We start from the raw sequence: 27099 nt of genomic DNA, 5'->3' as shown, positions 1-27099 counted from the left end.
GGGCAGGGGGCATCCCTGGTAGGGCGGGTGGCCCTGATCAGGGCTGGGACAGCGAGGGACCTCACAGGGGTTTGGGGGGGACAAGGAGAGGGAGTGGGGGGCAGGCATGGGCTGTGCACTCCCAGGAGCAGGGGGAGAGGAGGTTTTGTACCTCATAGTGTCACTGATTTTGAAGTCCTGGAGCTAGAGCTGAATGAACAGTAAAAGCAGGTTAAATCATTAACCAGTTAGGGGACGGGGAAGCAGCTGTAAAAGGAACAGAGGAAGAAGGCCAGATTATTATTATTTGTTTCTTTTCCTTTTTTTTTTTTTCTTTTTGTTTTTGTTTCGTTTCGTTTTTCCTTTTCCTTGTCTTCTCTCATCTGGGCCCTGCTGTGCCCCCCATCACAAGCCCTGCTTGGCCAGGGAAGCAGACACTTCATTTTTTTTTTTTTCTTTTTGTTTTTGTTTCGTTTCGTTTTTCCTTTTCCTTGTCTTCTCTCATCTGGGCCCTGCTGTGCCCCCCATCACAAGCCCTGCTTGGCCAGGGAAGCAGACACTTCATCAGCTAGTGTGGCCAGCTGGGGGGAGTCCACCATGTTGATGCTGCCAGTGGAGGAGACGTTGCTGAGGCGGCGGGGGGAGGCATCCCCGGAGATGGTCGGGGACTTGTAGACGATTTCAGCGCCGTGGTCGGTCTTGGCTTTGGCGTTCTCACGGAAAGTCAGCTTGTGGGTCTCGATCTGCAGGGGCAGGGATGGAGGGGTGAGGGTGCAAGGCAACACCTGGAGAAGATTTTTACCTGCCAAGCTGCTGGTGCAGCTCGGAGGAAAGCTCAGTTTGTTGTCAGCCCCATACACACACACCCAGCGCTCCCAGGCATCAGGAACGTCACATCCAGGAGGGGTGGCGGGACTGGAGCATCCCGGGATGCTGCCAGATCCTTCCCAAGCTCCCAGGAGTGGTGGTGAGTCCCAGCACAACCTGGGCTGCTCCCACTCCCCTAGCAGAGATTTAGGGAGGGGGTGGGACCCTTACACAGGTTGTGAGGATGCCCCACAGCTCAGCTGAGCCCGAAGTGCTGCTCCCTCTCTCCCAGCAAGGGCCAGGGAGGGGAGGTGAAGCAGACAGGGTTTGCTACTTACTGGTGCCCTCCCCAGCCCAGTGAAAGGCTGGGTGCTGGTTCTCCAGGGGGGTGGGTGGCTCCAGCACCAGGGACTGGAGCCCAGCAGGGTCTGGGCTCGGGCTCTGAGCAGCCTGGGGATGGGTCTTGTCTTCCTTGCCTTTCTCTCTCTACAGGTGAAGAAACCGCCCGGGGCGGTGAGGTGCAAAACAACGCATCAGCAACAAAAAAAAACACCCCAAGATCCAATAAATGTCAACCAGAAGGAAAAAAAAAGATCAAAATTGAAGAAAAGAAAGAGAAAACTGGGGAGCAAAAGATCTGAAAAACGAGGCCATTCACTGGTTCATAGGAAGAACAGCAACTGCCTTTGGAGACAAGGAGGAAAACTTTCCCTGGCAGCAAAGGTGCTGGCACAGGGACTTTGCCAGAGCACAGAGCACCCCAGATTCCCACAGGACACCCAGTCTGGAGAGCTGTGGGTTCTGTGTCCAAATCGTTTGCCTGGCAGAGCAAGGAGGGGACTGGAGACACTGGGGAGAAAGGCAGAGGGGCAGCAGAACCACCCACAGATGCTCTATGTGGAGGGCTGATGGGGCTCAGCTGTGTCCTGCCCCCTCCCTGCCAACTGAGTGTCCCACCTCGGGGCAGCACTGCCTGAGGATGGTCCCTGGTGCCAAGGTGGGAATGGGAATGGTCTGGACAAGGGAAACAATCTGAGGCAGCTTCTGAACTCAAGGGACACCAACAGCCTCCTCTGGGTGTGGATTTAGGCAGAGTGTGGGCAACTGCCAGGCTGGAAGGCTGAGGCAGGTGATACCACTGCTGGGTAAAGCAAATAAATTCCCCCTCCAAAGGGTAAGTTCTTCAAACTGTGGCCCAGTGGATGTGCCAGGATATGAAAGAACCATCATAGTGATCACAAAACCAGGCTGAGTGAAGCACAGGGCAGTCTGATGCGTAGCAGCAGCGAGAGAAGGGTAAGGAAGTCAAGCAGTCCCTCAGGCAGAGGCCAGGAAGAGCTGGGAGGTGCACAGAGAAAACGTGGCCAAGAACGAAGTGCCAAAATACAGGAGCTGAAAGAGAATGTTCCCTTCCCACTGAGAAAAAAAGGTGTTTGAAAAACAAGCAAGATTAAAACCACTTTCCTCCGGAGAATTCAACCACCTGTGTCACCAGGCTGGAGTCTCACCTCTGGGCTTACCTGAGCTCCTGGCCCCCTGCAGGGGACCTTGCTCTCCTCAAAACCAGGTTGTAGACACATTTTAGCTCAGACTTACTGAGAAGTCACCATCAAAGCTCCCAGCAGGACGAGCTCACCCAGGGTTCAGTATTTCACCTGACCTGATTAGCTTCTGTCTTTCAAGTCCCCTGAAATGTGCACCAGCCCCTACACAGCATCCTCAGTCTCAGCTGGGACAGAGATCAGCTTTCTCCTGAGGTGACAGCCTACTGCAAAGTCACCTTTTCTAAATAAAGCTAAGCCTTTAATGCTCCACTTTCATCAGGGAACCAACACCTCTGCAGTGCCCTGAGCTGCCAGCTTTGTGCCACTCCCCTGGGAGTACCTGGCAAGGCAGAGAGCAAAAGCAGTTGCTGATGGTGACACCCCTTAACATAGAAGGTGGGAGCCACAACACGTTTCTGCACAGACTTCAGAGAGCAGCAGAAAGAGCAGGAAACCACAGGTAAGGATATCACCAACAATCACACTCATCTGTGTGGCCAGGGGCCAGAGAAGGGGACAGAAACTGCCACCCTCACAGTTTTGCCATGGCTGCTCTCCAGCAAATGTCCTCTATGTTGGCAGCTGCAGCCCAGGAGCTCCCAGCTCTGCCTGCCATGGGCAGAGGGACAAGCTGGGTGTTTGGGCAGGGGCTGAGCAGCCCAGCCCCAGGCAGGGCATTTTTTTTTTTTGTCCTCTGAAGGACAAGGACAGCCCACCTCACAGAATCACAGAATCATCCTGGTTGGAAAAGACCTTGAAGATCATCAAGTCCAACCTAAATCCACCAACCATAACCTAATCTACCTGTTCAGTGCTTAAATCATGTCCCTCAGCACCACATCTATTTCTTTTAAACACTTCCAGGGATGGTGACTCCACCACCTCCCTGGGCAGCCTGTTCCAGTGTCCATGCTAGAACATGGGCAGCAAACCTCATCAAGAGCTGGTGAAGAGCTGCCTGGCAAGCAGGGAGAGGAGGCCACAGGGGCTAAAGTTGAGCTGGGTGAGCAGGACCTTCTGAGTCCAGACTTCCACAGCCCTTTGGCTCCACACCTGCCCACAGGGCAGACAGACACTTGCAGCTCTCAGCTGTGTCTGCTCTCAGCCCAGGGCCCCTTTACCTTTTTGTTTCCTCCTCCAGGGACGTGGCTGATGTTATCTAAGGACCCAATTTTCGACTGCACCTTATCTTTGAAGTCCAGTTTCTCAGATTTTACCTCCACCTGGCCACCACCTGGAAGAGAAGAGCACACGTGGGATTAGCTCCTGTGCCAGGACAAGCTGGAGGGAAAGCACTGGGGGCTGAGCTCCTACTTGAGGTGGCTCCACCAAAGGGTGAGGAGCAGGACAATGGCAGCACAAAAGACCCCATGATGATCTGGGAAACCTAGAAACCAGGGCAAGTGGGAACCAGAGTAGAGAGACTCTCCAAGGAATACTGTGCAGAGCTGACAGACACCCCATGTTTTATAGAGCCAAGGGTAGGGACCTAACCTGACTGCCCTGAACATCAGCAGTTCTTCCTACTCATTCCTAAATTCTTCCCATTTCCAGACAGGAGTTGGCACAGATGAAGGTGTCCATGGACCAGACCAGATCCTTCCCCCTTCCAGGCAGACTAGAGAGGGTCTGGCAGTGATGGAGCTGGGAGCAGTGTCTAGTACCCCAGGGCTCACTCTGATGCTCTGGTCACTGATCCATGTGCCTCCCCTTGCTCCCTGCACTCCCCTCCCTGTCTCCAGATGCACACCAGGATGTAGCCTGTGAACTTCCCAAGGACCAGCACCCAGTGCTACCAGATGCTCCAAGGATACCTGGTTTGTGATGGATGTTGCCCAGGGAACCACATTTGGATGTCACATGGCTCAGGTCGACTGGCTTGTAAACAATTTGAACCTGTCCACAGAAGAAAGAAAAAGGCAATGAGCTTCTTGCCACCACAGGCAACCTGGGGAGGGGGAGGCACAACACACACCAGCACCTGGTCTGGATTCAAGGGAAAGGACAGTTTAAACCCCAGGAAGATTAATAGTACAAAAGAAATTGTCATCAGAAATGGGAGATCATTAATGCCCATGTGCAGTAGCCTCTCTTAACATGTCAGCATGCACAAGATCACCTCTCCACAGAGGGGGGGGAAGTAGAGGCAATTTTAAAGTGCTTAAGTGAGAGAGAAAGTGGAGTGGTAATTAATTAAGATTTGCATACACATCATCCAAAAAGGAGGAGATATACCAGAGAGAAAACATAAAAAATAAATACCTTTTCTGGTGTAAAACATAAAGCTTATGTCCACAAAAACTGAAAGAACAGAAATGATCAATGTGCACAGAACTTTAAAAAGAGTGACCAAAAATATGCATTTCTGAAAAATGCTGTAATGGAAATAAGGGTTAAAAAAAACTAAAAGAAAAAAAAAAAAAAGGCAAAGTCTAAATATCTGGTTGGAGTTCACATAATTAAAGTTAAAATGGCAATTAGAATATATTGAACCACAACAGTATTTCATGATATTATGCTCTGTTTTTTCATTTGTTTGCCACCCATTGTGTCTCTGACCATGGGGTCCAGCAATTCCACCTCAAGTTCCAAGCCTGGGACAACCAGGTCCCACCAGACACACACACACACACACACACAGGGAGCAGTTCCTGGGGAGCTGTTTAGTGTCACATTAGCAGTTAAACATCACACTGGGAAACACCAAAGACTGGAGAGCTCTGGGACCACCAGATGTGTCAGGGATGGCAAAACCACAGCACACACACACCAGCTGCAGCAGGAGCAGGAGACAAGGGGGTGAGAAAACATCCCCATACCCCCAGAAGTTACCTTGGACTCTGGGTTTGGACCCAGACCTGTGTGTGAATCAGCTGTTGCTGTAGTTAGTGGTGCTGAGCAGGAGAAATTGGATCACCAGCACCTCAAGGCTGGCTCATGCCTGGGAAGTGTCTGGCTCTCAGTAGTAGCCTGGATTTTGAGGGGAGCACATGCTGCTCTCACCAATCCTGGGAAGGATGTGCCAGCACCCAAGGGACCTTTGCAGAGAAGCCGACTCCCCCAGGCAGCCCCCAGACCAACACAGTTGAAAGCCAGCACAAAGGTCTGGCCTTACTCACTGCTCCCCACCAACCTGAGCACCCTGTGCTGACAACAAAGCCCCCAGGGTGAAGGTGCAGCCTTCAGTTCTGATGCAGGTCCCATCACCCTCGGAGTGAGGTGCTGGACCATGGTTGAGTGCTCCACTGAGAAACATTCCCCCCAGGAAAAGGAGGGGGGAACAGAGGCCTAGGCCACTGTCCCACCTGCACGAGCCACTTGTCTCCGATGCTCAGACAAACCAAAGGGCACGTTGGACAGAAAGTGGAGACAGAGACCGGGGAGAAAAGCAGCCCTAGGTTCTAGGAGCACATGGCAGACACAGACACCAAGACAGAGCTGGGGAGAGATCACATGTGTAATGCAGGAGGAGAGCTGGATTCAGCTGGAAGAGGTAACAGATCCCAAAGGGACAGCTGGTGCCTTCATAATCCCAGCTGTGACCCCAAAGGGCCTATGAGCAACTTGGGAACCACTGGGACCTGGGATTGAAAGACATCCCATTTCCAGAGCAAGCAATCAGCAACTGAAACACTTTCTGCTCTCATCCCAGTTCCCTTTTTTTAGACTCCATAAACCCTTACCCTCCTGCTGGGGAGCAGAGATGGGTCTTCCCCATTTTAGCAAGGAAGGAAAAGGGGCACTGAGTTGCTTGCCTGAGAAACCAGTGCCAGAGACCTGGGGGTCCCACCTCTCAGCATCAGCAGTGGTCATGCCTAACACATCATCTTGTCAAGAGCATCCACGGGGTTGGAAAACAAATAAAGATCCCAACCCCAAGTTATTGTACCAAGAGGAAATTCCTCTTGAAGCAGCGTTGGCTGGGCAGGTAGGCCCTGCTGGCAGTGTCATGGAGGACTGAGACATGATGGCCATCTCTTGGTGGTCGTCTCTTGGACGTCTCTTGGGGAGGATCCCCAGGACAGCCCGTGCCACGGCGGCACACGCTGTGCTCCCAGCTGAGCTGCTGCTGTCCCTGTCAGCCAGCACACCCAGCAGTGCTGGCACAGCCTGGGAGGGGTGACAACCTCCAGCCAGATCTTTCTTAACCCACTGCAGTTGCCAACGCTTGCCCACGGTGTGAGCTCTCAGTGGAGAGAAGGGTGAGCTCAGCACCCTGTGCTGCAGCAGAGGTGACTGGGGAGGAAGACCAACTCCTGCTGTAAGCAGGCAGCCCAGCCAGTGCAGGACCCTGGGGTAAGACAGAGCAGAACAAGCAGGGAACCTGCTCCACAGAGGTCCGACCTCTGCAAAGCAGCTGCTCTGACCCCTTAAATAAATGCAGAATATCATCCAATTTAAGATGGAGGTTGCAAACCCAGTTATGTCTCAATGCTCAGGTGCCCAGTCCTCTGCAACGCTCAGTTTCTCAGGGAGGGCATCCCCAGAGATCAAAAACAGCACCAAGAAAATCCATTTGGAACATCTGAGAGGTACCAGAAAGCTTCCTCAGATGGCCACGGACCAGGCAACCACAGATCTGAGTCACACTGTTTGGGGTCTCAGTGATGCTCCTTCCTTGGTCCATCATCTTTCCTGGACCCAAATTCTTGTCTCCAGAGAGACTGGTGTAAATCCACCAACCTCTATGGAGTTTCTCCAGGTTTCTGGCACAGTAACTGAAAGCTGAGTCTGGCTATTTATCTGGGAATGATTTGGAATGGCAGTGTTCAAAATCAATTAATTCCATATTAATTTAGGCTCAGCCTCCATGGGCAAGGAGAAGCTTAATATTTGCATGGATCATATTTGCCTGATGGGAATGGGCAGGATACCTGTGTTTTCACATATTGTGCAGAGTAAGGTGCAATTTAGCAGTATATCAAGCAACAAGGACTGTGTTTCCTGTATAAATCTATTCTACCTAATGCATCAGCAACTCCTTCACTGCCTGCCAGAGGCCACCCAGCCTGCAGACAGTGAGACATCCAGCCTCCCAGGTAGTTTAAAGCCTTTGGGTTAACAGGATGTTTTGTTACAGACATGGTTTCTACACGGGTCAGTTAGTTCTGTCCATGTCAGGCATGTACAGGACTTGTTAGGGTTGATCTAACCATGTCTTTGGGGTTAATGAGGTTAAAGGACAGCACGTCACCAATCCCTATCTGACAGCAGGGTTGCTGCAGATAGCATTGGAGATTTAGTGTATACAACATGCCACTAATAATAAGGATTATTACAGTGCATTCAAAGTGTGAAGGTACTCACACTGCCTCCTCCTGGGATGTGTTTGATATTATCCTTTGAGCCACACCTGGATTGAACGTTGCTAAAGTCCAGCTTCTTATTAATTATCTGCACCTTTGGTAGCCAGAAAAGAGTCATTGCACGTCACCAATTGCTATCTGGTGGCAGGGTCGCTGCAGATAGCATTGGTGGTTTAGTGTACACAACATGCCACTTATAATAAGAACTATTATAGTGCATTCAAAGTGTGAAGGTACTCACACTGCCTCCTCCTGGGATGTGTTTGATATTGTCCTTTGAGCCACACCTGGATTGAACGCTGCTAAAGTCCAGCTTCTTATTAATTATCTGCACCTTTGGTAGCCAGAAAAGAGTGTGAAAAACAACATGACCATCTGCAGCTTGACCATGAGTTATATCACTAAAACCAGGAGCCTGCCTTCCAGTGCCAAGAGCAAAGGAGAATCTCTGGCTTGCTGCAGAGATTTGTCTACTCATAGGTTGGAAACTGAAGATGGAGGTGGGCAGGTTCTAGCTAGAGACTGGACATGTCTGGCTAGTAAGGTAGCCCTGGCTCCCAGGACAGAAACACCAGGAAGAAGCCAGGTCATCCCTTTTTTTTTTTCACTGAACAAAACAAGGAACTTGCTGGGCAGCAAACAGGCTGGAAGGCATCAGTGGGCTGAGCCTCAGCTTCTGCAGAGCCAGTGGAAGGATGGAGCTGAGAGGAAAGTGCCTGCTCAGCCCCAGCTCCATGCTGGGCAGAATGTTCCCTCTCTGAGACAGACAGACATGGCCTCACATTCCAGCAGCTGAAGCAAACTGGGCAAAGGGGTGCAGGCTGGAGAGCATGAGTTGTGTGTCCAGCACTGCCTTGCAGAGGACACCTGAGCTCTGTGTTGTGCAGGGCTCAAACTCCCTCTACAGCTTCAAAAAGAAAAAGCAAAGGCTGCCAGGGATGCAGTGCCCTGCCTGCCCTTGTCTTAACTCCTGGATGGATGATGAAAGGGGCAGCACAGCCCAACCCCAAAGGCTCTACTGCCTATTCCTGACACCACCTTGGAGGCTGGGAATGGCTTGGTGCTCCAGGGGAACCACACACCAGGCTAAGTTCACCCCCCACTCCATGCCCAAGGCCTGTCTGCCCTCTCCCCCCACACACACAGAGTTTTGGACTAAATAATTGAGCTGTTTTCTTTCAGGGCTCATTATCCCTGTTTGGGTTTGATAAGGGCAGCTATGCTGGCCCATGCAAAGGAGCAGCTATTCCAGACAAGACAAATATGAAAATAGTCCCTGCTCCTTCCCCTGTGTGAACTGGACTGGCTTTACAACTTATCTTAAGTACAAATCAGAGGTAAATGCAGGAAAAAGAAAACAACAGCAGGCAGATAAGGCCTGTGCTCCCTCAGGAGACAGTGTGACCCCAGCCTGCTGCTGCAAGGAGAGCTCCTCACTCTGCCCTGGTTTAGCAGCCTGAGAAGCCCCCAGGCTGACACACACCTCCAGCATCATTTTCCAAGTTCACACCAACTAACCCTGCAAATCAGGACCCAGTTCTGCTGGACCAGGCTTTGCCAGAGCAGCACTCACTGACCCAGCAACAACGAAAGTGCTCAGACAAAGCAGAAACACTGGAAGGGTTCTGGCCTGGCTGACTGCTGCACATGTGCCCCACCTGCCTTTGCTTCCCTAGGCTGGCAGGATGAAATCCATGTGGAAATCAGGCTCCAGATCCATCTTCTGGCCACCCTAAAATCAAACCCGTTGCACTCAGCCCCTTCTGCCCCTGCTGCAATCTTTCTGCTAAGGGCAGCCTCATGTTCAACAAAATCCCCAACAGAGCATCCAGCCATTCCCCCCAGTGAATTGCCCCAATTTCAGCTGTTCTTACTCTTTCAGTGACAACAATAGACAACATGTTGCCTGAGAGAGAAGCTAACAAAGAAAAAAAGAAAACTGGTAAAAGCTGGATTAAAAAGAACAAGCAGCCAATTTAACCAATTCACAGTAAAGGGAAGGGTTCCTTCTAAAATCCCTGAAAAGCACCATTTTGTGGGGGCAGCAGGAAAAACTTACAACTTGTGCCAAGTGGGCAAGAGGGCTGAGGGCCTAGGACAAGCTGGAAGGACACATGCTGCTCTGCTCAGGACCAATGACCAGTCCTGCCCAGGCTCCAGAGCCTGCCTGGATTTGGTACAAAGCAAGATGTGCGTTGTCCAGTAAATTAAGAGTCAGGGTGAAAAATGCAGGTAAGGAAGTGGAAAAGCACACTGCTGTTTCAGCTGGTGAGGAGAAGCCATCTCAAAGCCTCTCCCTGTGCCAAAGTCAAACATTCAGAGTCACCTACTTGCATAAAATGGCATGCACTGCACTTGGGGTGATTGTTATGGCTCTGTTGCATTAGCAGCTGCAGAGCATGGTCTGCAAGGCAGCATTTCCCCCCCTGGAGAGGCAAGCACAAGCACATGAGGACTCCTGACCAGATGGGCCACAGATGTGCAGTTCTGTCATTTCACACCTGTGTAGGAGCCACCAGGCCTCCACCAGCCTCAGGAACTTCCATTTCTCCACCCATGCAACAAGGAGGATTTAATAACAGGCTCAGGACACAGCCACACAGTGCAGCTCACATGGGTACTGAGCAGCCAGCAACCCAGCTGGAGCAGGGTCACCACACACTGCTGCTCCTTACAAGGAGGAATCAGCCCACACCACTTCCTCACTCCAACTCCCTTCTGCTGGGCTTGTAAGATTTAACACCAGACCCTCATTCCCAAGCACTTGGAGAACAGAGACCAATTTGCTGCTCATCGAACAGCCTCTCTAGGAGTGAAAAGTACTAGTGGTTGACTGGGTAACAGTGCCACCACTTCTGGCCACACTAGACTGCATCAAATAGCAGGACAGCACCTGATCACAGAACACAATCCAAAACCTCAGGACACAATCCAAAACCTCAGGACACAATCCAAAACCTCACCAACAGAATTGGATCCAAATTCACATCGTTCTGAAACATATGCCAAGCCTGGGACCCTGGTGGGGAGGAGACCACACTGTCTGCTCACTAATGAGGAGGTGGAGGCAGCCTTGCAGGGTCTGCTCCAGAGCACACAGGACAGGAGTCAAAAACACAACCCTGACCTCGTCAGGGCTGTAGGTCACAACTTGCTCTCCCTAATGGACACCATGAGGGATGTCATTGCTGACCACCTCAGGAAAGCCCCATCACAAGCTTTCTGCAGTCCCCTTGGTGCGACAGCTGTGCTACACTAAGCCAGGGAAGCAATTTCAAGACAAGCACCCAACCCAATCAGCCCAAAAAGCTCCAAAACCAGAATCAGGCTCAGAGGAGCTGAAGCATGCCTGCCCACTGCTCTTATCTCTGACCCCAGCTGGGCTGCTGCTGACCCAGGCAGGGCTCTGCCTTCCCACCTGCAGCACTGAGCACCCGCTGTCCCTACGGACAGGCCCCTGGAAAGCAGAGTGCACATTTACCTTGCCACCTCCGGGCTGGTGCTTCAGGTTTTCAGTGGAGCCAATTTTGGACTTGACATTTTTCAGGTCAGGCATGGGTGCAGCTGAGGGCTGGACACGGGTCTTGGCAGAGGCTGGAGATTTGGGCGGCGTACGAACCACTGCCACCTTCTTGGGCTCCCGGGCTGGGGGGGTGGGCAGAGAAGGAGTGCGGGAACGGCTGCCCGGAGTCCCCGGGGAGCCAGGACTGCTGTAACCACTTCTGTCTCCAGATTTTGGCTGCTCACCTGAAGTTTGCAGACAGAAGGAGGTAAGGACAGGATAAGCCACCTGGGAACGCAGCCCCTTCCCCACCTTTTGGGGGTTGAATCAGGTTGCCCAGAGAGGTGGTGGAGGCCCCATCCCTGCAGATATTCAAGGTCAGGCTTGATGAGTCTCTGAGCAACCTGATCTAGTTCTGCAGGTCCCTGAGCACTGCAGGGGGAGCTGGACTAGATGACCTTTCAATATCCCTTCCAACCCCACACATCCTATGATCCCAGGGCCCACCAGCTATTGCCAGTGCAGACCACCAGCAGGGGGAAAGTGGCTGCACTTCCTTCTGTTTCATTAAGACAAAACTGTGATTAAAGACAATTTCCTAGTAACTCAGAAAGAAGATGGTCTTCATTGCCTGTATCCTTGGCAAGATTCCCCATTCAAACATGACATTTGCATGCATGACAAATTACAGATAAAAGTCACTCAAACAAAACCATTTTTCTATTAGAAATTTGAAAGTATTTTTAGAAAATTATTTGATGTGATTAAATAAGGCTGATCATTGAGCATCTTAGAACTGTCCCCAGTCTGAAAAGAAGTGGAAAAAGAAGATAAAATCCTTAAACATCACCTTTCTCAGACTTTGCTGCTGCAGGAGGTGGTTTTTTCTGCTCCTTTCTGCCTGTTTAATGAATTAGAAAGATGTTTAAACATAATAAAGCTGGAAAATTAATTAATTTAAGGTTTTATACAGCTCTGGTTAAGTATGAAAAATACATATATTCATTGAAATGCACCATTTTAATGGAAATTCACACTGCCTGATGCTTTCTGGGGTGTTCTTCTCTGAGAGTAATGGGCTAATCTCCACTCCTGCAATAGAAAAATTGATCCTCTTGCCCCTGGTCTTTGTGAAATATTGTCAAGAGAACAGAAATAGGTGGATTAAAAAAAAAAGGAGCTGCCTAAATCTTCCTACACACTGTCAGCTGTGTGAACAGAGCAAAGAGGCTCACTCCAGAGGAACCATCCCTAGCTGTGCACCCACAGCCCCGTGAGGAGCCCCAGCAGCTCTGAATCACCACAGCCTCTTCCCAGGCCCTTGCTCAGTGCTGTGCATGTCCCCTTGGTTCACAACCTCCAAAGCAGAACCTCTAGAGTCAGAGCCACCTTGAAGGTGGCTGCACGTTGCTCTCACCATCACTTACCAGAGCTGGGAGGTGTCTTGGGGGCCGTGGGGGTCTTTGCTGGGATGCGGGTGGCATTGCTGGAGTTCCTCTGGGCCTGCCCGGCACCGGAGCGCGGCGTGGCCGTCTTGGTGCCACCTCTCATCTCTGGGCCCTGGGGAAGCAAGGGGGAAAGGCTTGTTGTAGAGGGATCTGCCCAGGTATGGGCTGTCATTCCTCATGGAGTCACACAAGACATGTCCTTGCACAGCCACTCCTGGACTGGCAGAGTATCCATGCTGCTCTTCTATGTGAGCTCTCAGCTGCAGCTGTATTATTCACCACATGCTCAGGCTTGGTTAAGAAGTAACATTCCACTCTTTTCTCTGTTTTTCTAATTTTGTTTCTCCTGTCCTGCTAAAATTTTGTACAGAAGGTAAATAAATCCACTGCCCACACCAGAGGCTTCATTCAGGAGCACAGTGCCAGACCCCAAACAAAAGTAATTAATTTATTCTCACCTGAACACACCATATCAAAGTGTGTAAACTGCAGTAAACTGCTTATATATTTGTCTGCTGACCCTGCAGAAAAGCCTCCCCAAAACTATCATCTTCTTATGCTGGTCTGTGTACAAAAGCTCATGAAAAACACGGAATCATAGAATGATTTGAGTTGGAAGGGACCATGAAGATCATTTAGATCCAACCCCCCCTGCATGGACAGGGGCGCCTCCCACCAGCCCAGGTTGCTCCAAGCCCCATCCAACCTGCCCTTCAACACCCCCAGGGATGGGGCAGCCACAGCTTCCCTGGGCAACCTGGGCCAGGGTCTCACCATCCTCACAGCAAAGAATTTCCTTCTCATGTCTCACCTAAATCTCCCTCTTCCAGTTTTAATCCACTCCTCCTCATCCCGTACCTCCCTGCCCTTGTGCAAAGTCTCTTCCCAGCTTTCCTGGAGCCCCTTCAGGCACTGAAAGGTGCTCTAAGGTCTCCTTGGAGCCTTCTCTTCTCCAGGCTGAACAGCCTCAATTCTCTCAGCTGTCCTCCAAGGCAACTGGTCCCAAGGCAGCAAGGACTCAGAGCAGAGCCATCCCAATCCCTACCACAGTAAGACCACATATCCCAAGGTCTGTGACCTGGGATCTCCCACCCTTTCCCTCACTACAGGTGTATCCGTATGACTAAACCCCACAAAGGGGAACTCCGAGCTATTTTTTACACAGCAGAATGAGGCAGGGATGTGTGTGCATTTCCTGTCTCCCGTGGAGAACCTGGCAGACCTGGCACATCTCAAATACATCTGCTGTTCACGGCCCACGCGCCCGTAAAACACTGCACAGAGCTGCAAAGCAGAGCACCAAGGAGCATAAAGGGACCTGGAAATGCCTCAGGGAGCCCAGGAAACACCCTGCAGCAATGGGAACTCTGGCTGCAATGCTGAGGAGGGGTCCTACCTGCTGGTGAGAAGGACTCAGTTGCTTCAAACACCAAAATTGGAGCCAAGCCTGGCCACGGCCATTGGAAGAAGCAAATCCCACCCTCTCCACTGAATGGGACAAGAAGAAAGTGCCCAGCCAAGAAGTGTCAGGGATGCCTTAAGGTACTGCCCAAGGCAGCTTTGCCTCTCTCACATCCCATCTCCTTACCTTGGCTTTTGTTTCTTGTGTTCCTGTACTGGCAGGTCGGGATGTGACAGAAGAGACTCGTTTAGAGGTGGAGGCAGGGCTGGAGGGTGTTTTCGAAGGGGCTGTGCTAGAGGAGGTGTGTCGTTGGGGGGGGATGGAGGGTCTATCGCCTGGGGGTTTGGCAGTGGAAGGTGAGGATTTCTTAAAACATGGAAACAAAATCAAATTGGAACAAAATAAAAATCAGTACGGGAGGGAAACAAAAGGGGATCACCAGCATTAAATAGGATTAGAAGGTGCAATACAGGAGTGGGTGTGGGACAGGTGTTTTGTATTGCCCTCTCTCTGCAGCACTGTTGGGGTCTTATGGCTGCACCTCAGCTCTATCCCTCCCACCTAAGCCCCTTCCTGGGGAAAGTGTCACTCTGTGACACCCTGTCCTGGCCATCACCCTCCATACCAGTGGCACGTTGTACCACCTGAACTGCTCTGTTTGTTCCCAAATCCTGTGTGTGCTCCACTGGCAGGTACAGCACAATCAACAATTAAGTGTGACAGATATCTGTGAACTTCTGTAATTTACCCACTATTAAACTGTCCCTCATTCAGAACAAGCATCTGCAAGGCCTAGATTATTTAAATTCAATTTTTTAAACATGTCTTGCCTTTTTCAATCTTATGGTGCTTCTCCCCAGTACAGCCCAGCCCAGTTTGGAGCCTGCTTTCACACCAGTTTGCCCCAGCAAAGCCAACTGGTTGCTTTCTGGTCAGAGGCTGAGAAAATTATTTCTTTAGGCACCCACTCAACACCCTATGCTACATGTCTGGTTTAGATTTGGTTCAATCCCTTGCCCTCAAAGACCACCATGGATTGCACCATCCAAATCAGGGTGAAGGAATGAAAAACAAAAACACTCTTGAAAGACAGATGGAAGAACGGAAAATAATGGCAAGGCTTCCTAAGAGGCACAACTGCAGTCCAGGAGAGCAGGAAAGGGAGTCAGGAACATGCACAGCACTTAGTGGGCTGGTATCACCTCTGGTTTTGTTTTTTAGCATTTTTAGCTTACCTTTGGTTTCTTTTCCTCAGCTTCAGTCCCTTCCTTGTCTTTGCTGTCAATACGACCTGACAAACAGAAACACACACAGTTAACACTTTTTGGGACTGGTCATTACACTCTAGGGAGATGATGATGCCTGTGCTACAGCAGCATGCATGCTGGGTGGGTGTTCCATGTTTCTGCTCTCCTTTAAATTAAATACTACTCCTAGAAATACTACAAAGTCACTAATTCCTTGCAGAAATACTTCCACCTCGTAAACACACTCTGAGTTACTAGGTTAACCTGTGCACCAGCAGCATTAGTCACCACTGGAGCACCAGACATGTGGAACAAGGTCTGTATGAGACCATTTTGTCCACATCTCCACTCAGTTCCAGCAGCATCTGGTCAACTTAGGATGGAACACTTCTCCTTCACCCTAAAAATCAATCTCCCTCTCCAAAACACCCCAATGCTAAGAAATACATAAAGAAAGACTAAAAATGAAAGATGGCCCAGTCGTGCCAGCACAAGGTTGTCCATGATCTCATTTAAAGTTGTGCAGTGTGTTAAATTTGCACAGCAAACACCTGGCTCTTGTTACCCCCCATCTCTCCTGACATGCTGCTTTCTGTCTTCCCAGAGCCTCCAATCTGGGTCAGACCCTGCAGGGTCTTAAGGTTTTAGCTCCTGTCCTACTTGATTTCTATCAAGCACAGAGTGACTGACAATATTTCAGTGTGTTGTCCCATTAGTCTACAAGCAAAACAGACTGCAGGATTGCTAATTAGGAGATTAGAAACAGGGAGGATGTAATGTTTGTACTATAAGGCACTCATAACAAAAACCCCTTTTCCCAGTCTTCAGCTAATTCCTCCCTAATCTGGGAGGAAAAGCTGCTGATTTTCTCCCCAGTGTTTTGGAAACTTGCCCTGAGGGGTCAGCCTTTCTCAGTTACATGAATAATGTTGTTAATCCCAAATGGATGACCCTGACCCGTCCTAGCAGCCAACCCCCAGAACTGCTGCATGCACTGTCTTTCCCAAATCCACTTCAACTACAGACTGGAGCAAGGATGGAGCTGAACAGCCACAGTCAGGAAAAGGCCATTAATTAATTAAAAGAAATTCCTCCTATTGAATCAGAAACTGGTTGACTCTGGGTAATGCATCCCCAACCTGCCATGGTTTCCAGGCTCTGATGCCAGGGATAGCAAGCCATGCTGTGATGCCCTGCAGCGCGTTTGTGAAGCTTCCTGCTGGCTAACGAGATCACGGACAACAAGAAATACAGAATTAGCATTAGCTCCAATGGAAAAAGCTACATCAACCATTTCCTGATGAACCCCACACTTCTCTCTGCCACAAACCAGAGAGGTGGGATTCCTAAGGCAATGGAAGCAGCCAAGACAGGTTTTGGGATGGAAAGCAGAGCTTCCCCCAGGCCAGGCCCTGGACAGCCAGAGCTGAGGTGCAACCTGGTGAGACACCATTGGGTTTTGAGGTGTGTCCTGCTGCCCCAGGTTATTAACACAACTTCTTGCAAAACCTGCATCTGGCCACTGTGCAGGGCTCCCAGTGACATCCCTCCGAGTCCCAGTAAAGGTGGAAAAGAGCTCTTGGAGAGTGAAAACGTCTAAGAGCTGCTTTGTTGGCAGGGATACTGGCTTTGAGGGGTGAACTCAGATCTTCCCCCAAGACAGCTAAGACTGAGATTGCAGCAGGTTCAGGGGCTGACTGACCTCCCAGCCCAGTCCCACACACTGCTGGATGCACCCAAGGGCCAGGCCCCACACACACAGGCAGCTCCCACAGAACCCCCCACATCAGCCATCACATTGGCTCACCCAGGGACAGGCCATCTAGGACTGGGATCAGAGAAGGATGCTTTGTAAGAGCATCAGACATGGCCTGTATTGGGCAAAGGTTCCGACCTGGCCTCCAGCAGCAGTCAGTAGTGGATATTGAAGGGAAAAGTACAAGAAACAGAACTAATGTGGAGCCTTTTCCATGGTTAAATCTGCCATCTCACTTGCCTTTTTCCTCCTCCCTCCTCTTCAGGAAAGGCAAAGACTTACTGGATCAGACACATGCAAAACAGATGGCACGTGTCCTGCTGGACCAAGGCTGCAGCACGCTGGGTTAGCCCTGCTCCAACATGCCAGAACAATGTCCATGGGTCTTCATCTCCTCTGGGAAGGTGCCAGGTGTGAGTTAAGGTGCCCTCCCCACAGATCCAAGGAAACCAAACCAAAAACAGGTCAACAAAGCATGATCAGTGACACGCCAGCACCATGCAAGGGACGCAAAACTGAAGCGTAAGGGACTGGCAAGTACACCAGGACATCCAGGATTAAACTGAAAAGGGAAGGAGGGGGAGGGAGAAGCAGCGGCGCCTTGTTGATCAGTTTGCAGCAAAGGTCCAGGCCATGTCCCAAGCAGCAGGATTGGAGAGGTGGCAGCAAGCTGAAGTACTGGTTCAGGCAGCCTTGTTGAGAGCAAACCACCAGCCAGGTGAGCTCAGGGCAGCAAATGTTGCACACACCTTTCAGGAGCGGGACGTGACTGACGGCCTGATCTGCCTTGGGGACACGGGGCTTCCTCTTGGGCGTCCGGCACTCTCCTGTATCTGTCACAGCCTCTTCCAAAGGAACATCCTTGTCTTTCACCTCATCTTTTAACTCAACAGGGAGTTTGGCTATTTCTAGCAAGGGTCTAGAATCTTCTCCCTCCCTGAGCTCTGCTTCTTTCTTAGGAATGACTTCAGAAGGGGTGACCTCTGTGTCTTCTTTCCCCCTCCATGGCTGTTTCCTCTCCCGTTCATCCTCTCCAGCTTCATGTGACTCAGTTTCAACAAGAAGTGCCTCTCCTGGTATGTCTCTGAGGACATCTTTGGTCTTATTTTTTTCCATGGTATGTTCTTCAAGAGCTTCCTTGGCTGTTGCTGGACACAAGCCCATTTCAGGCCCTGGTGAAACATGCTGTCCCACCAAGGAAAGCAAGTGCTGCTCAGAAGTTTCATCAATATCACGGTCCTCATCTCTTTCCCGTCCACCAGCATCTTCTTTTAAAGGAGCTCTGGCACATAAAAGAGAGTCATCTCTGCCACCTGCTCCTGCCAACCCCTCAGGGTGCACACCACGACCTAGCTCTGTTCCCAGTGCTGGATCCACACCAATACCTTCTCTGCCTCGATGATCCGAGAATTCATTGATGTCTTCAGAAGCTCTGGAGGTTTGGTACATATCCAGAGGTATTGGAATGGTGACCTCGATTCTGGTGGGAGCTGCTGTTGTAGCCTTCATTTCGTGTGACAGAAGAGGCTGCTGAAGAACCCCAGCTACCTGCTTTGTGGGTTGGCTTTCTCTTTTTATTGCATCTCCCACATGCTCCTGAGGGCCAGGCTGTAGCTTTGGAGAGCTTGGCTCCCCTGGAGTTGAAGATGCAGGATACGAAGCATGGGCAAAGAATTAGCACAGACATGGCAAAGAGCAGTCAGACATGTAATGCTGAAGAGAGACTAAGGATTTCTGCCCTCAATCTAGAGGAAAAAAGCAAGTCCCACATTGTCCCACTGAAGAGACAACTCACTTCTAGAGGGACTTTGGCCTTGAAAGAAACTCTGATCTCCATGGGAATCAGGAACAATGACAGCCACAGCAGGTGGGAGACCAGATTCCTCGCTGGACCTGGTCTCACAACTAGTTTAGCTCTAGGGGTTTCCAGAAGCCAAGAATACAACCTTTTTGTAATCTAACACCACCACTGGACCACCAGTTTGCTGGGCAGTGACCACCTCTTCTTGCCTCAAGGGCCAGAAGAGGTCCCACACCCTCCCCTCTTTCCCAGGCTTACAGACTCCTTCAAGTCCTCTCCTCCTTTGCAGGAGATGTCCATGCAGACCATGACACCAGTTATATCCTCCCACAGCTCAAACCATCTCTGCCTTGTTCTCCAGAACATTCTTATTCCTGATGAGCTTGGGGAAGAGCACTTCTATGTCTTGTCTCTTTTTTCTGTATTTCAATTGTCAGTGGAGCTGATGGCCTCAGTGGAGAGGACTGCAATTAAAGCTGTGGCTGTAGCCACACAGCCACAGCAATTTTGGACTGTGCACCCACTCAGACTCATTAGGGCTCCACCATTTGGGCAGAGGGGAAAGTGTGACATTTAAGAGCCAAAACTTAAGGTCACAGAAACACAGATCTTATTTTGGGAGGACCATAAAAGAGAGAATTATGTTCTACTGCTGATCTTATGCATGACACAGACCTTTACAATTTCACCCAACAACTGCTGCATTAAGCCATATATTCTGGTTGAGCTGGAGCTTTTCTGTTAGAAATTCATTCAAGTGAAGTAAAGATGCACTGAGCAATGGCGAATTCACCCTGAACATACTTAAATTGCTTTAAAGTCAACTGCCCTAGTAAGAATGTGCATCTTATATTATTAATTTGTCCAGCTTCAAATATTGTTTGGTCTTTTTGAGCACTGATCAGGTGAGCTATGGAGCTAGATGAGAGAACTTCAGTACCGAGATTTCATTTGTGGCTTTGTTAGATCAACAAACAAGATCAGAAAAAGAAAAGAAGCAGTTCAAGACTGACATTTGATCAATGTTCTCCCCATTTTCACCATAATGATTAAGTGAAAGTACCACACAAAGACCTCAGAAATTGTGGTTTAAGAGAAATCCCCAATTGGCACCTATTGACAGGTAGTATTTGAAATGTGGCCTCAAGAAACACCTTTTGTAACCACAAGGACTTGGAGGGGGGTCAGGCAGTAGCCATCAGACTATCCTGGAAAATTTCTTATGGAAAATAACAACATGGAAGTGAAAAGATATCCAAGGCTCTGTGTGTGGATTGAAAATCACATTTTCTTCTGAATCACAGAGAACCATTAAAAGGAAGCAGAGCATTATTACAACTCACTCCACTTTCAGAGAAGTAACAATTTACATAAGAACCTAGAAATGTCCTAGGTAGGTTCTATCAGAGCTCCAGCTAGCTCTGTGTCCCCTATCTGACAACTGAAAGATCCCAGGACAGTACAGAGAGGTCTTGCTAAAACTCTGATGAGAAACAGAACCAGGCTGAGCAGGGCAGACAGAAGAGAGAACTTCACCCCTCTCCAGCTAGCAGTCGTGATTTCTTTTTTGTAGTGGTGCCACTATTCTAAATCCAGAAGAGTTGCTAGTCCAAGAACCACTGGACAGGTAAGCAAGAGGTTTCATTTCATCAGCAGAGAGCAGACTGCACATAACTGTGCTCATCTGTGTGTGGAAGGCAAAGACAACCTGAATTCTGCCCTGAGCTGAGAAGGCAAAGACCTGTTTACTTCCTGAAAAGACATGGATGTCTGAAAATGCAACCATGAGGAGGAAAGATGCTGTCCAAGCAGCTGGACAAATTTGTTACATCTACTGCACAGAAAACTACCTTACAAATGGGGTTTAACTAAGATTTTAACCAGCACACCAAATTAGAGAGCAATATCAAAGTGACTTTGAATGCCTAAGTCAAAGCACTGGGTGCTCTGGGAAAATCCCACCCTGAAGTTTTCAGTCAAGTCTGAACCGAGCAGGGTCAGGAGAAGCTTTCCAGATAGCCAGGATGTTCCTTGATCATTTCTTGACTCATCTGAGCTGACACACAATCAATAAATGCTCACAGCCCACTGTGGCTGGCTTTGCCAGTCACACTCCCTAGGACTGGGGTGAGAAAAAACCACCACCCTTCTTGTTAAAGTCAGATCACCAGTGAGTAGGTTTGAGACACATTTCAATCTAGAAAGATACACAGTATTTGGAGAAACAATTCACTTCTTCCATGTGTGACATGCAGGGCCCAAAACTGACTGTTCAATACTGAGCAGTTCCTCCTGGCTGCCTGCACCATCCTGGTTCTGTGACTCCTTTTCCAGCCTGGAGGACACCCTGGGTTGCAAATGGACAAACAAGCTTCAGCCAACCAAGGGAAATTTGGTGCATGGAAAGCTGCAGTTCCCTGAAATGAGTATGCTGGAACATTCAAAGCATGTATGACCCTCCCCTGTCAGGAACAGGGAGAACTGCACAACTGCTCATACAGTGCAGAGCATCTGCACTCCAGGAGAAGATTCCCAAGCCACCAGCAAACCAGCCACATGTGTGGGCAGCAGTGAGAGATGATTCACTAACCTTGAGCATCTCCTGCAGCGTGGTCCTCCAGGTTGGGGGTGGCTCCTACACCTGCCTCTTCAGCTGGTCCCAGAGGAGGGAAAGAATGGGAAAAACATGGTCAAAACAATAATTAAGTTTAAGTGTGTGTCTGGAGAATTATTCAACCTCCCTGCTGATGCTGCCCATCAGTGCTGTATGATGAGCAAGGCAGTATCAGAAAGGAAATCAACCCATGGATGGATCTTAGTGAGATTTATTGAACTTGTGCTGGAGTGATTCATCAACTCACACATCCTAGGTGGCAGGTTAGTACAAGCTCTTTCAGGCAGAGGTGCAGAAAACAGGCTGTTAAAGAGCAAGGAAACATGTGCATTTATATCCCCTCTTCTGCTCCCACCTAGCAGCACTCATGCGAATTCCTGACTCTTACCTGAGTTAGACACCAAGAAAGTGTCTACTACCTTGCTTCCTGTGATGGCCTCTGCCAAGGCTGCTTGACACCAGCAAATCCGAGCGTGTCTGATACAAACCTGACACTTCAGGAATATTGGCTCATTGGAGAAGCACAAGTTTCTTCACAGCATTGATGGTTTGTCTCTTTTCCAATTTATTACATGAGTACTTTTAACTGGCTTAATCAATTATTCTTGTATATGACAGTTCTACAGGCAAACTAGGACCTTCTCTGTTTTCTCCATTTTTTCCAGAGTTCATGACACATTGCTTCTTCCCAGCTCCTTGGTACAGTCTGATCCACAACCAGAGACTACTCACCCTTGCTAGCAGGGGAGAAACTGCATTTCAGCCCAGGGCTCCACCAGCAGCCTGGGAACTGCATGCAGGATACACAGTCTGACTGCCCGAGGGAGGCTGGGCTTGCTTCAGTGTTTGGACATTGGCAAGAGCCCATTTCCAGCCCTTACCCTCCCCAGGTCCTGCCCGAGGCATCCAGGAAAAGCCAGTGGTTACCACACAGGGGACACATACTCACTTTTCAGATACAGACCTGACTCTCCCAGGAGCTCCTGCTCTCCTGCACTGCTGCAGCTCACTCCCTTCTCACTCTCTACCTCTGAAAGAACACCATCCCTGGCTGGAAAACCAGGCCCAGGTGCAGTGAGTCCCCACAGAACACTCGGGCTGAATTAGCCACTTCATTTCCTCTGCATTATCCTTAAAACCCGCCAGCAGCCAAAGCACTGCTGCAGTGGCCTGGTTTCACCTGCCACTTTGGAGACAACTGCAGGGGCTGGGCTTGAGTCAGAGCACCAGTGAGACAAGCAGCAAGGTCCTCTGGTGACCACCTCACCAGCAACGTGGGGCTGCTGGCAGAGGGACAGAGATGACCGGAATCTGCAGGAGACAGGAGGTGAAGCCACCACAGGGACACCAGATAGAAAGATTGTTAGATGTGGAGCTGAGGAAGAGAGAAGAAAAGGCTGCAAGTTTCCCAAAGGATGGAGAAGGCAAGAGGACAATTGTAAGCTAGGAATTATTTCTGCAGGCCGTGGAGAAGAAAGAAGCAGGCATCAGGAGCAAAGCATGCCTGCAAGAGGCTTGGCAGTGTTCTTTTTAAGCACTAGCCAGTCCAGCTCTCTGCTCTGTCTGCATCAAGAGATGAAACTGCACCTTGGTCTCCCTCACCTGTGGTTCCTTCTGGGATCTCCCCGTGTTGTTCGACACCACCCTGATCCTCGTGGTCTCCTTCCTCCACTAAAGGTGCTGTGGCATCTGAAAAACAACGCAGCTTTCACATAGCCATCAAGTGGCAAAGCCCTGTGGAGGCCAGGACGTGCCTGAAGGACTTTTTGCTCAAAAAAGCATCTGACTCCCTCCCTTGAGCCAGTGCTTGTGGAGGGAGACAACCAAGCATGACACAGCAAAGCCAGGACCACGGGGACAATGAGCTGTCCCCTGTCACACACATCTCCAGCATATTCCTAATGTAGCTGGAGGCTTTACCATAAACACTGTCTGAAAACATAAAGCTGAAGCAGCCACTGGTGCCTGATCTGCACAGGAACATCACTGGCCTGGAGCAGGAAGGAACAGCTCCCATGGGATACCTTCACAAACCATCCAAGCTCTGTGACTGTGCCACGCTCTGGGCAGCTCTGAGACAGACCTGGCTCCATCTACTAGAGGGATGTCCCAATGACAAGTCCCAGCCCAACTGGAATGAGGGACAACAACCTAGTCTGCACTAGCCAGGTTTTATGGACTATCTTCTTGAGCCACATTCCCAGGAACAGAGCAGCTTCACCAAGAATCAGCTGGCCCACACCTCCAGCAGTACAGGGCTGGAACTGGTCAGCATCTCTGTCCATCTTCCTTTTAGATGAATTTTGCAGACTAATGCTTTTACCTGAAGTCCCCAAGGGGCAGATACTTGGGACTGAAACCTCCAGAGGAACACAAAAAGTGCAGTTTATTAAAACAGTGAACATATCTCCAGACCACTTTGGAATTAGGTTCTTTCTAGAAACATGGCACTCAGGTAACACCCTGGAGCAGCACACACGTGTCCTAAGTCCTACCAATATAACCTTCACATCAGCACAAAAATTTGTTTTGTGTATAGACTCTGGCCCCCCCATCATTCCAGCATGAATTACACTGTACTAATGAACACACAAATACAGAGGGGGCAGAGATATTAGGTAGAGCTAACTCTGGGAGCAAACACAGCCACCAGGACATGCTGTCAGTATCTTGGAGGAGCACAACACTGCAGACCTCTGGCCCTGGGAGCACACAATCTGGGATTGCTCCCAGCTGCCCGGAGCTAACAGGAGCTCATGGTCACTGTGTAAAAAGTCTTCAGGAAACAAACAGAAGGCAACTTCCTGAACTACAATAAAAACTTCACCTTCTCTTGCCTTCCAACCCACTCTCCACCTTTAAAGCTCATCATCTCATGCTGCAGTGGCAAACATTGCTTGTGATGAGACTAGTGAAGACCATTTGTCCAAGAGTGTAGACACTCCCTCTGAGAAACCCCTCCAGACCACAGCACGGCGAGTCTTTTGGCAAGGTTTACCACGACCCCATCCATCATGGTCTCAAAGCAGTAAGTCAAAGAGCTCCCACCTTCCGTAGTTGGGGTGCTCTTAGCGTCAGATGTTTCAGAAACAGGCTCATCCGATCCATCATCGACTGGAATCTGAAGGGGATAGCCTGGAAAACATTCAAATACTTAGAACAAGTCCTTGGCTATGAATTAGGGCCTGTGCATTATGAACTCTGATTGCCCAGATCCACAGCAGCAAGAAACTGTGACTGGGGAGTCTAAAACTCCTGAACTAATAAGCAAGCAAAGCGTGAAAATGTCAACCAAAAGCACCAGTGTCACCACCAAAAGGAAAGAGCAGAAACCCACCAGCAAAAGAAAAGCCCAGTGAACTGTACAGCTAGAAACAGCAAAGCATGGCACAAGCAGGAAAGGAGATCTTAGCAACAAAAGCAGAAAAGATGCACAACTTTGGAGTCACTGTTGCCCTCTCTGCCATTTCTGGAGCCATTAGCCTCCCTCCCAGGGCAGGCTGCTGAACACTCCCACGATGTGTTCACTCTCGTCATTGCAAACCACAAGTCTCTATGAAGAGCTTGATGCAGAACACAAGACTGTGCCACAAGCAGGAAAGGAGATCTTAGCAACAAAAGCAGAAAAGATGCACAACTTTGGAGTCACTGTTGCCCTCTCTGCCATTTCTGGAGCCATTAGCCTCCCTCCCAGGGCAGGCTGCTGAACACTCCCACGATGTGTTCACTCTCGTCATTGCAAACCACAAGTCTCTATGAAGAGCTTGATGCAGAACACAAGACTGTGCCAAGACTTGGTTGCAAAAGTCATCTGTTGGAAGAGCAGGGAAAGAGGCACATTTCTCCTCTCTGCAAGGAGTCTGAGCAAATCAAATAATGAGAACTGGAGAAAACGACTTGGAAAAGAAGATTCAAGCTAACACAAGCAAAATCCCTGGGAACCTGTGATGTGCAAAGCTGAGGCTACAAGCTGAGAGGAGCTGTCAGATTGAAATGCATTACAGAACCCAGCATGAATGGATGCTATGGATCCTCTCCAAGACAGAGACAATCCATTTATCTGGTGTAAGCTGTGTCCAAAGGACCTCAAGAAAAGAAAATTAAGATGATGTTTAGATGGAGCATAGCCAGGAGTGAGTCGCACCAGGTTTGCTGGTGTGATACGGGTTTCCAAGCCAAATTATGGTGCATGGTGGAATGAGAAAGTAAAGGCTTCTTGAGAAATGCAGGTCTAAAATATGGGGCAAAAGACTCCTGCATGGCCCCTGCCCTCAGAGCTCTCTGTCCAGTTACCCCCCTCTCCCTGTGCAGGTGAGAAAAGCAGGCAGCAAGCAGCATCCTTGAGCTGTGTCTCCAAATAAAAGCAGTGCTGCATTTTTATAGCAAACTAAAGAGTGAGCACAGAAACACACATTTGCAAAGCTGCAGCAGTTAAGATCATCACTAGTCCCTGGACACTGGGTGTTCTGTTCCTGCTGGGTAATGATATCCAAAAGCAGCATTTTCCTACGACTGAACATCACAGTATCTTGTGGTCTCCCCACTGTCCACTGGCTGCAGACACCTGATCCACAGGAACCTTCCAGACACACAAACACCAGCTCCTCCTGGTCATCCCCAAGGACACCTGGCTGGCCTTGCTCTCCTCACTTTGGTCATTCCCTCAGCAGTGGGCAAGGCAGATCCCTTCCCCCATCTCCTCCTGGAGCTGCTCACCTGATGGGATGTGCTTCTCCTGGCTGGCTGCGTGATCCTCCATCATGGTGACGTCCTGCCGCTGCTCCGCCGTCTCTCAGCAAAGGTACCTGGAGAGGAGAGGGAAAATAAACACCCCTCAGGCAAAACCTGACCCATCTTCACCTGGTGAGCTCCCATCTACTGCTCCACCAGACATGTTTGGTTTGTCAAACAATTTCTAGGAGCATTAAACATCCTATTGGAAGCCATCAGCCAACAACAATCAACCACCATTTCAGCCACTGTGAGAAGATATCTCCTTTGTTCTCTTTTCCTGAGAGCCCTGAAATAACACCATTGTGCTTGAGGAAATTCACAGCTTAAGGTACATGTTACACACTGGGTTTCACACCAGTGCTGAAATACTCCCTGGAGCATCTAATGCTGGTGCTTCCAAATCCAGCAGGAGCAGGTTTTGTGGTCATCCAGTCGAGAAGGACAGTGGGAAGGGACTGCCTTGTCACCAAAGGGAAGATCTAATTATTCCTGCAGAAGCAAAAGCATCTGCCAGGCACTACATCCATCACAACAAGAACATGGGCAACTTCTGCCCAGCTGCAGTATCAAATTCCACAGAATTTAAGACGTCTTAAGCAAAGTGACCATGCTGGTGCACAAAGGACACTGCCCAGCTGCAGTTTGGTCCCAGATGATCACCAGGAGCCCACACAGTGCAGAGGTACTTCTGCTGCACATTCCAAACCCTTCACTTGCCAGTTTAATCCATCTGCTGGCAAGGTGTAATGCTGGTTCAGGAAGGGATGCCTTCTGCCCCTGTGGATACACCCAGCAGGGCCACACAGCTATAATGATACACCTATCATCTGAAAAGAAACCCAAAAGTGACAGACAGCAGTAAACCAAGACTCTGCAGAGGTGGATTTGGAGCAGGGACTCCCTGGGCTAAGCACAGTAAGCAGGTCTGTACACTGGAGTGGAAGTAGAAAGGTGCTAAA

General features: G+C 49.7%; 1 protein-coding gene across 1 annotated transcript; it reads right to left on the bottom strand.

Moving 5' to 3' along the window:
- Positions 1 to 506: 506 nt before the first annotated feature.
- Positions 507 to 26168, bottom strand: MAPT (microtubule-associated protein tau). Its single transcript, XM_010007968.1, has 12 exons — positions 26123 to 26168; positions 24455 to 24541; positions 23009 to 23095; positions 21383 to 21445; positions 15224 to 15279; positions 12566 to 12698; positions 11989 to 12039; positions 11118 to 11383; positions 7878 to 7970; positions 4145 to 4226; positions 3452 to 3564; positions 507 to 722 (listed from the first exon to the last, which is right to left on the bottom strand). The coding sequence occupies exons 1-12, from the start codon at positions 26166 to 26168 to the stop codon at positions 507 to 509; spliced, it is 1293 nt and encodes a 430-aa protein (XP_010006270.1).
- Between the last annotated feature and the right edge of the window lie 931 nt (positions 26169 to 27099).

Source organism: Chaetura pelagica, unplaced genomic scaffold (assembly GCF_000747805.2).
Source record: "Chaetura pelagica isolate M959 unplaced genomic scaffold, ChaPel_1.0 scaffold520, whole genome shotgun sequence".
In the NCBI taxonomy this organism is placed as follows: Eukaryota; Metazoa; Chordata; class Aves; order Apodiformes; family Apodidae; genus Chaetura; species Chaetura pelagica.
This window is presented reverse-complemented; position numbering and strand designations above follow the sequence as displayed.

Bases quoted from the DNA above. Each gene is read 5' to 3' on its own strand.
- MAPT (XM_010007968.1), bottom strand. From the start codon at position 26,168: ATGATGGAGGATCACGCAGCCAGCCAGGAGAAGCACATCCCATCAG. The intron at 12,040-12,565 runs GTAAGTGATGGT...TTCATTAAACAG, and splicing joins CAAGACACCTCCCAGCTCTG to GCAGAAAGGAGCAGAAAAAA. The intron at 723-3,451 runs GTAAAGGGGCCC...CTGCCCCTGCAG, and splicing joins CTGGAGGAGGAAACAAAAAG to ATCGAGACCCACAAGCTGAC.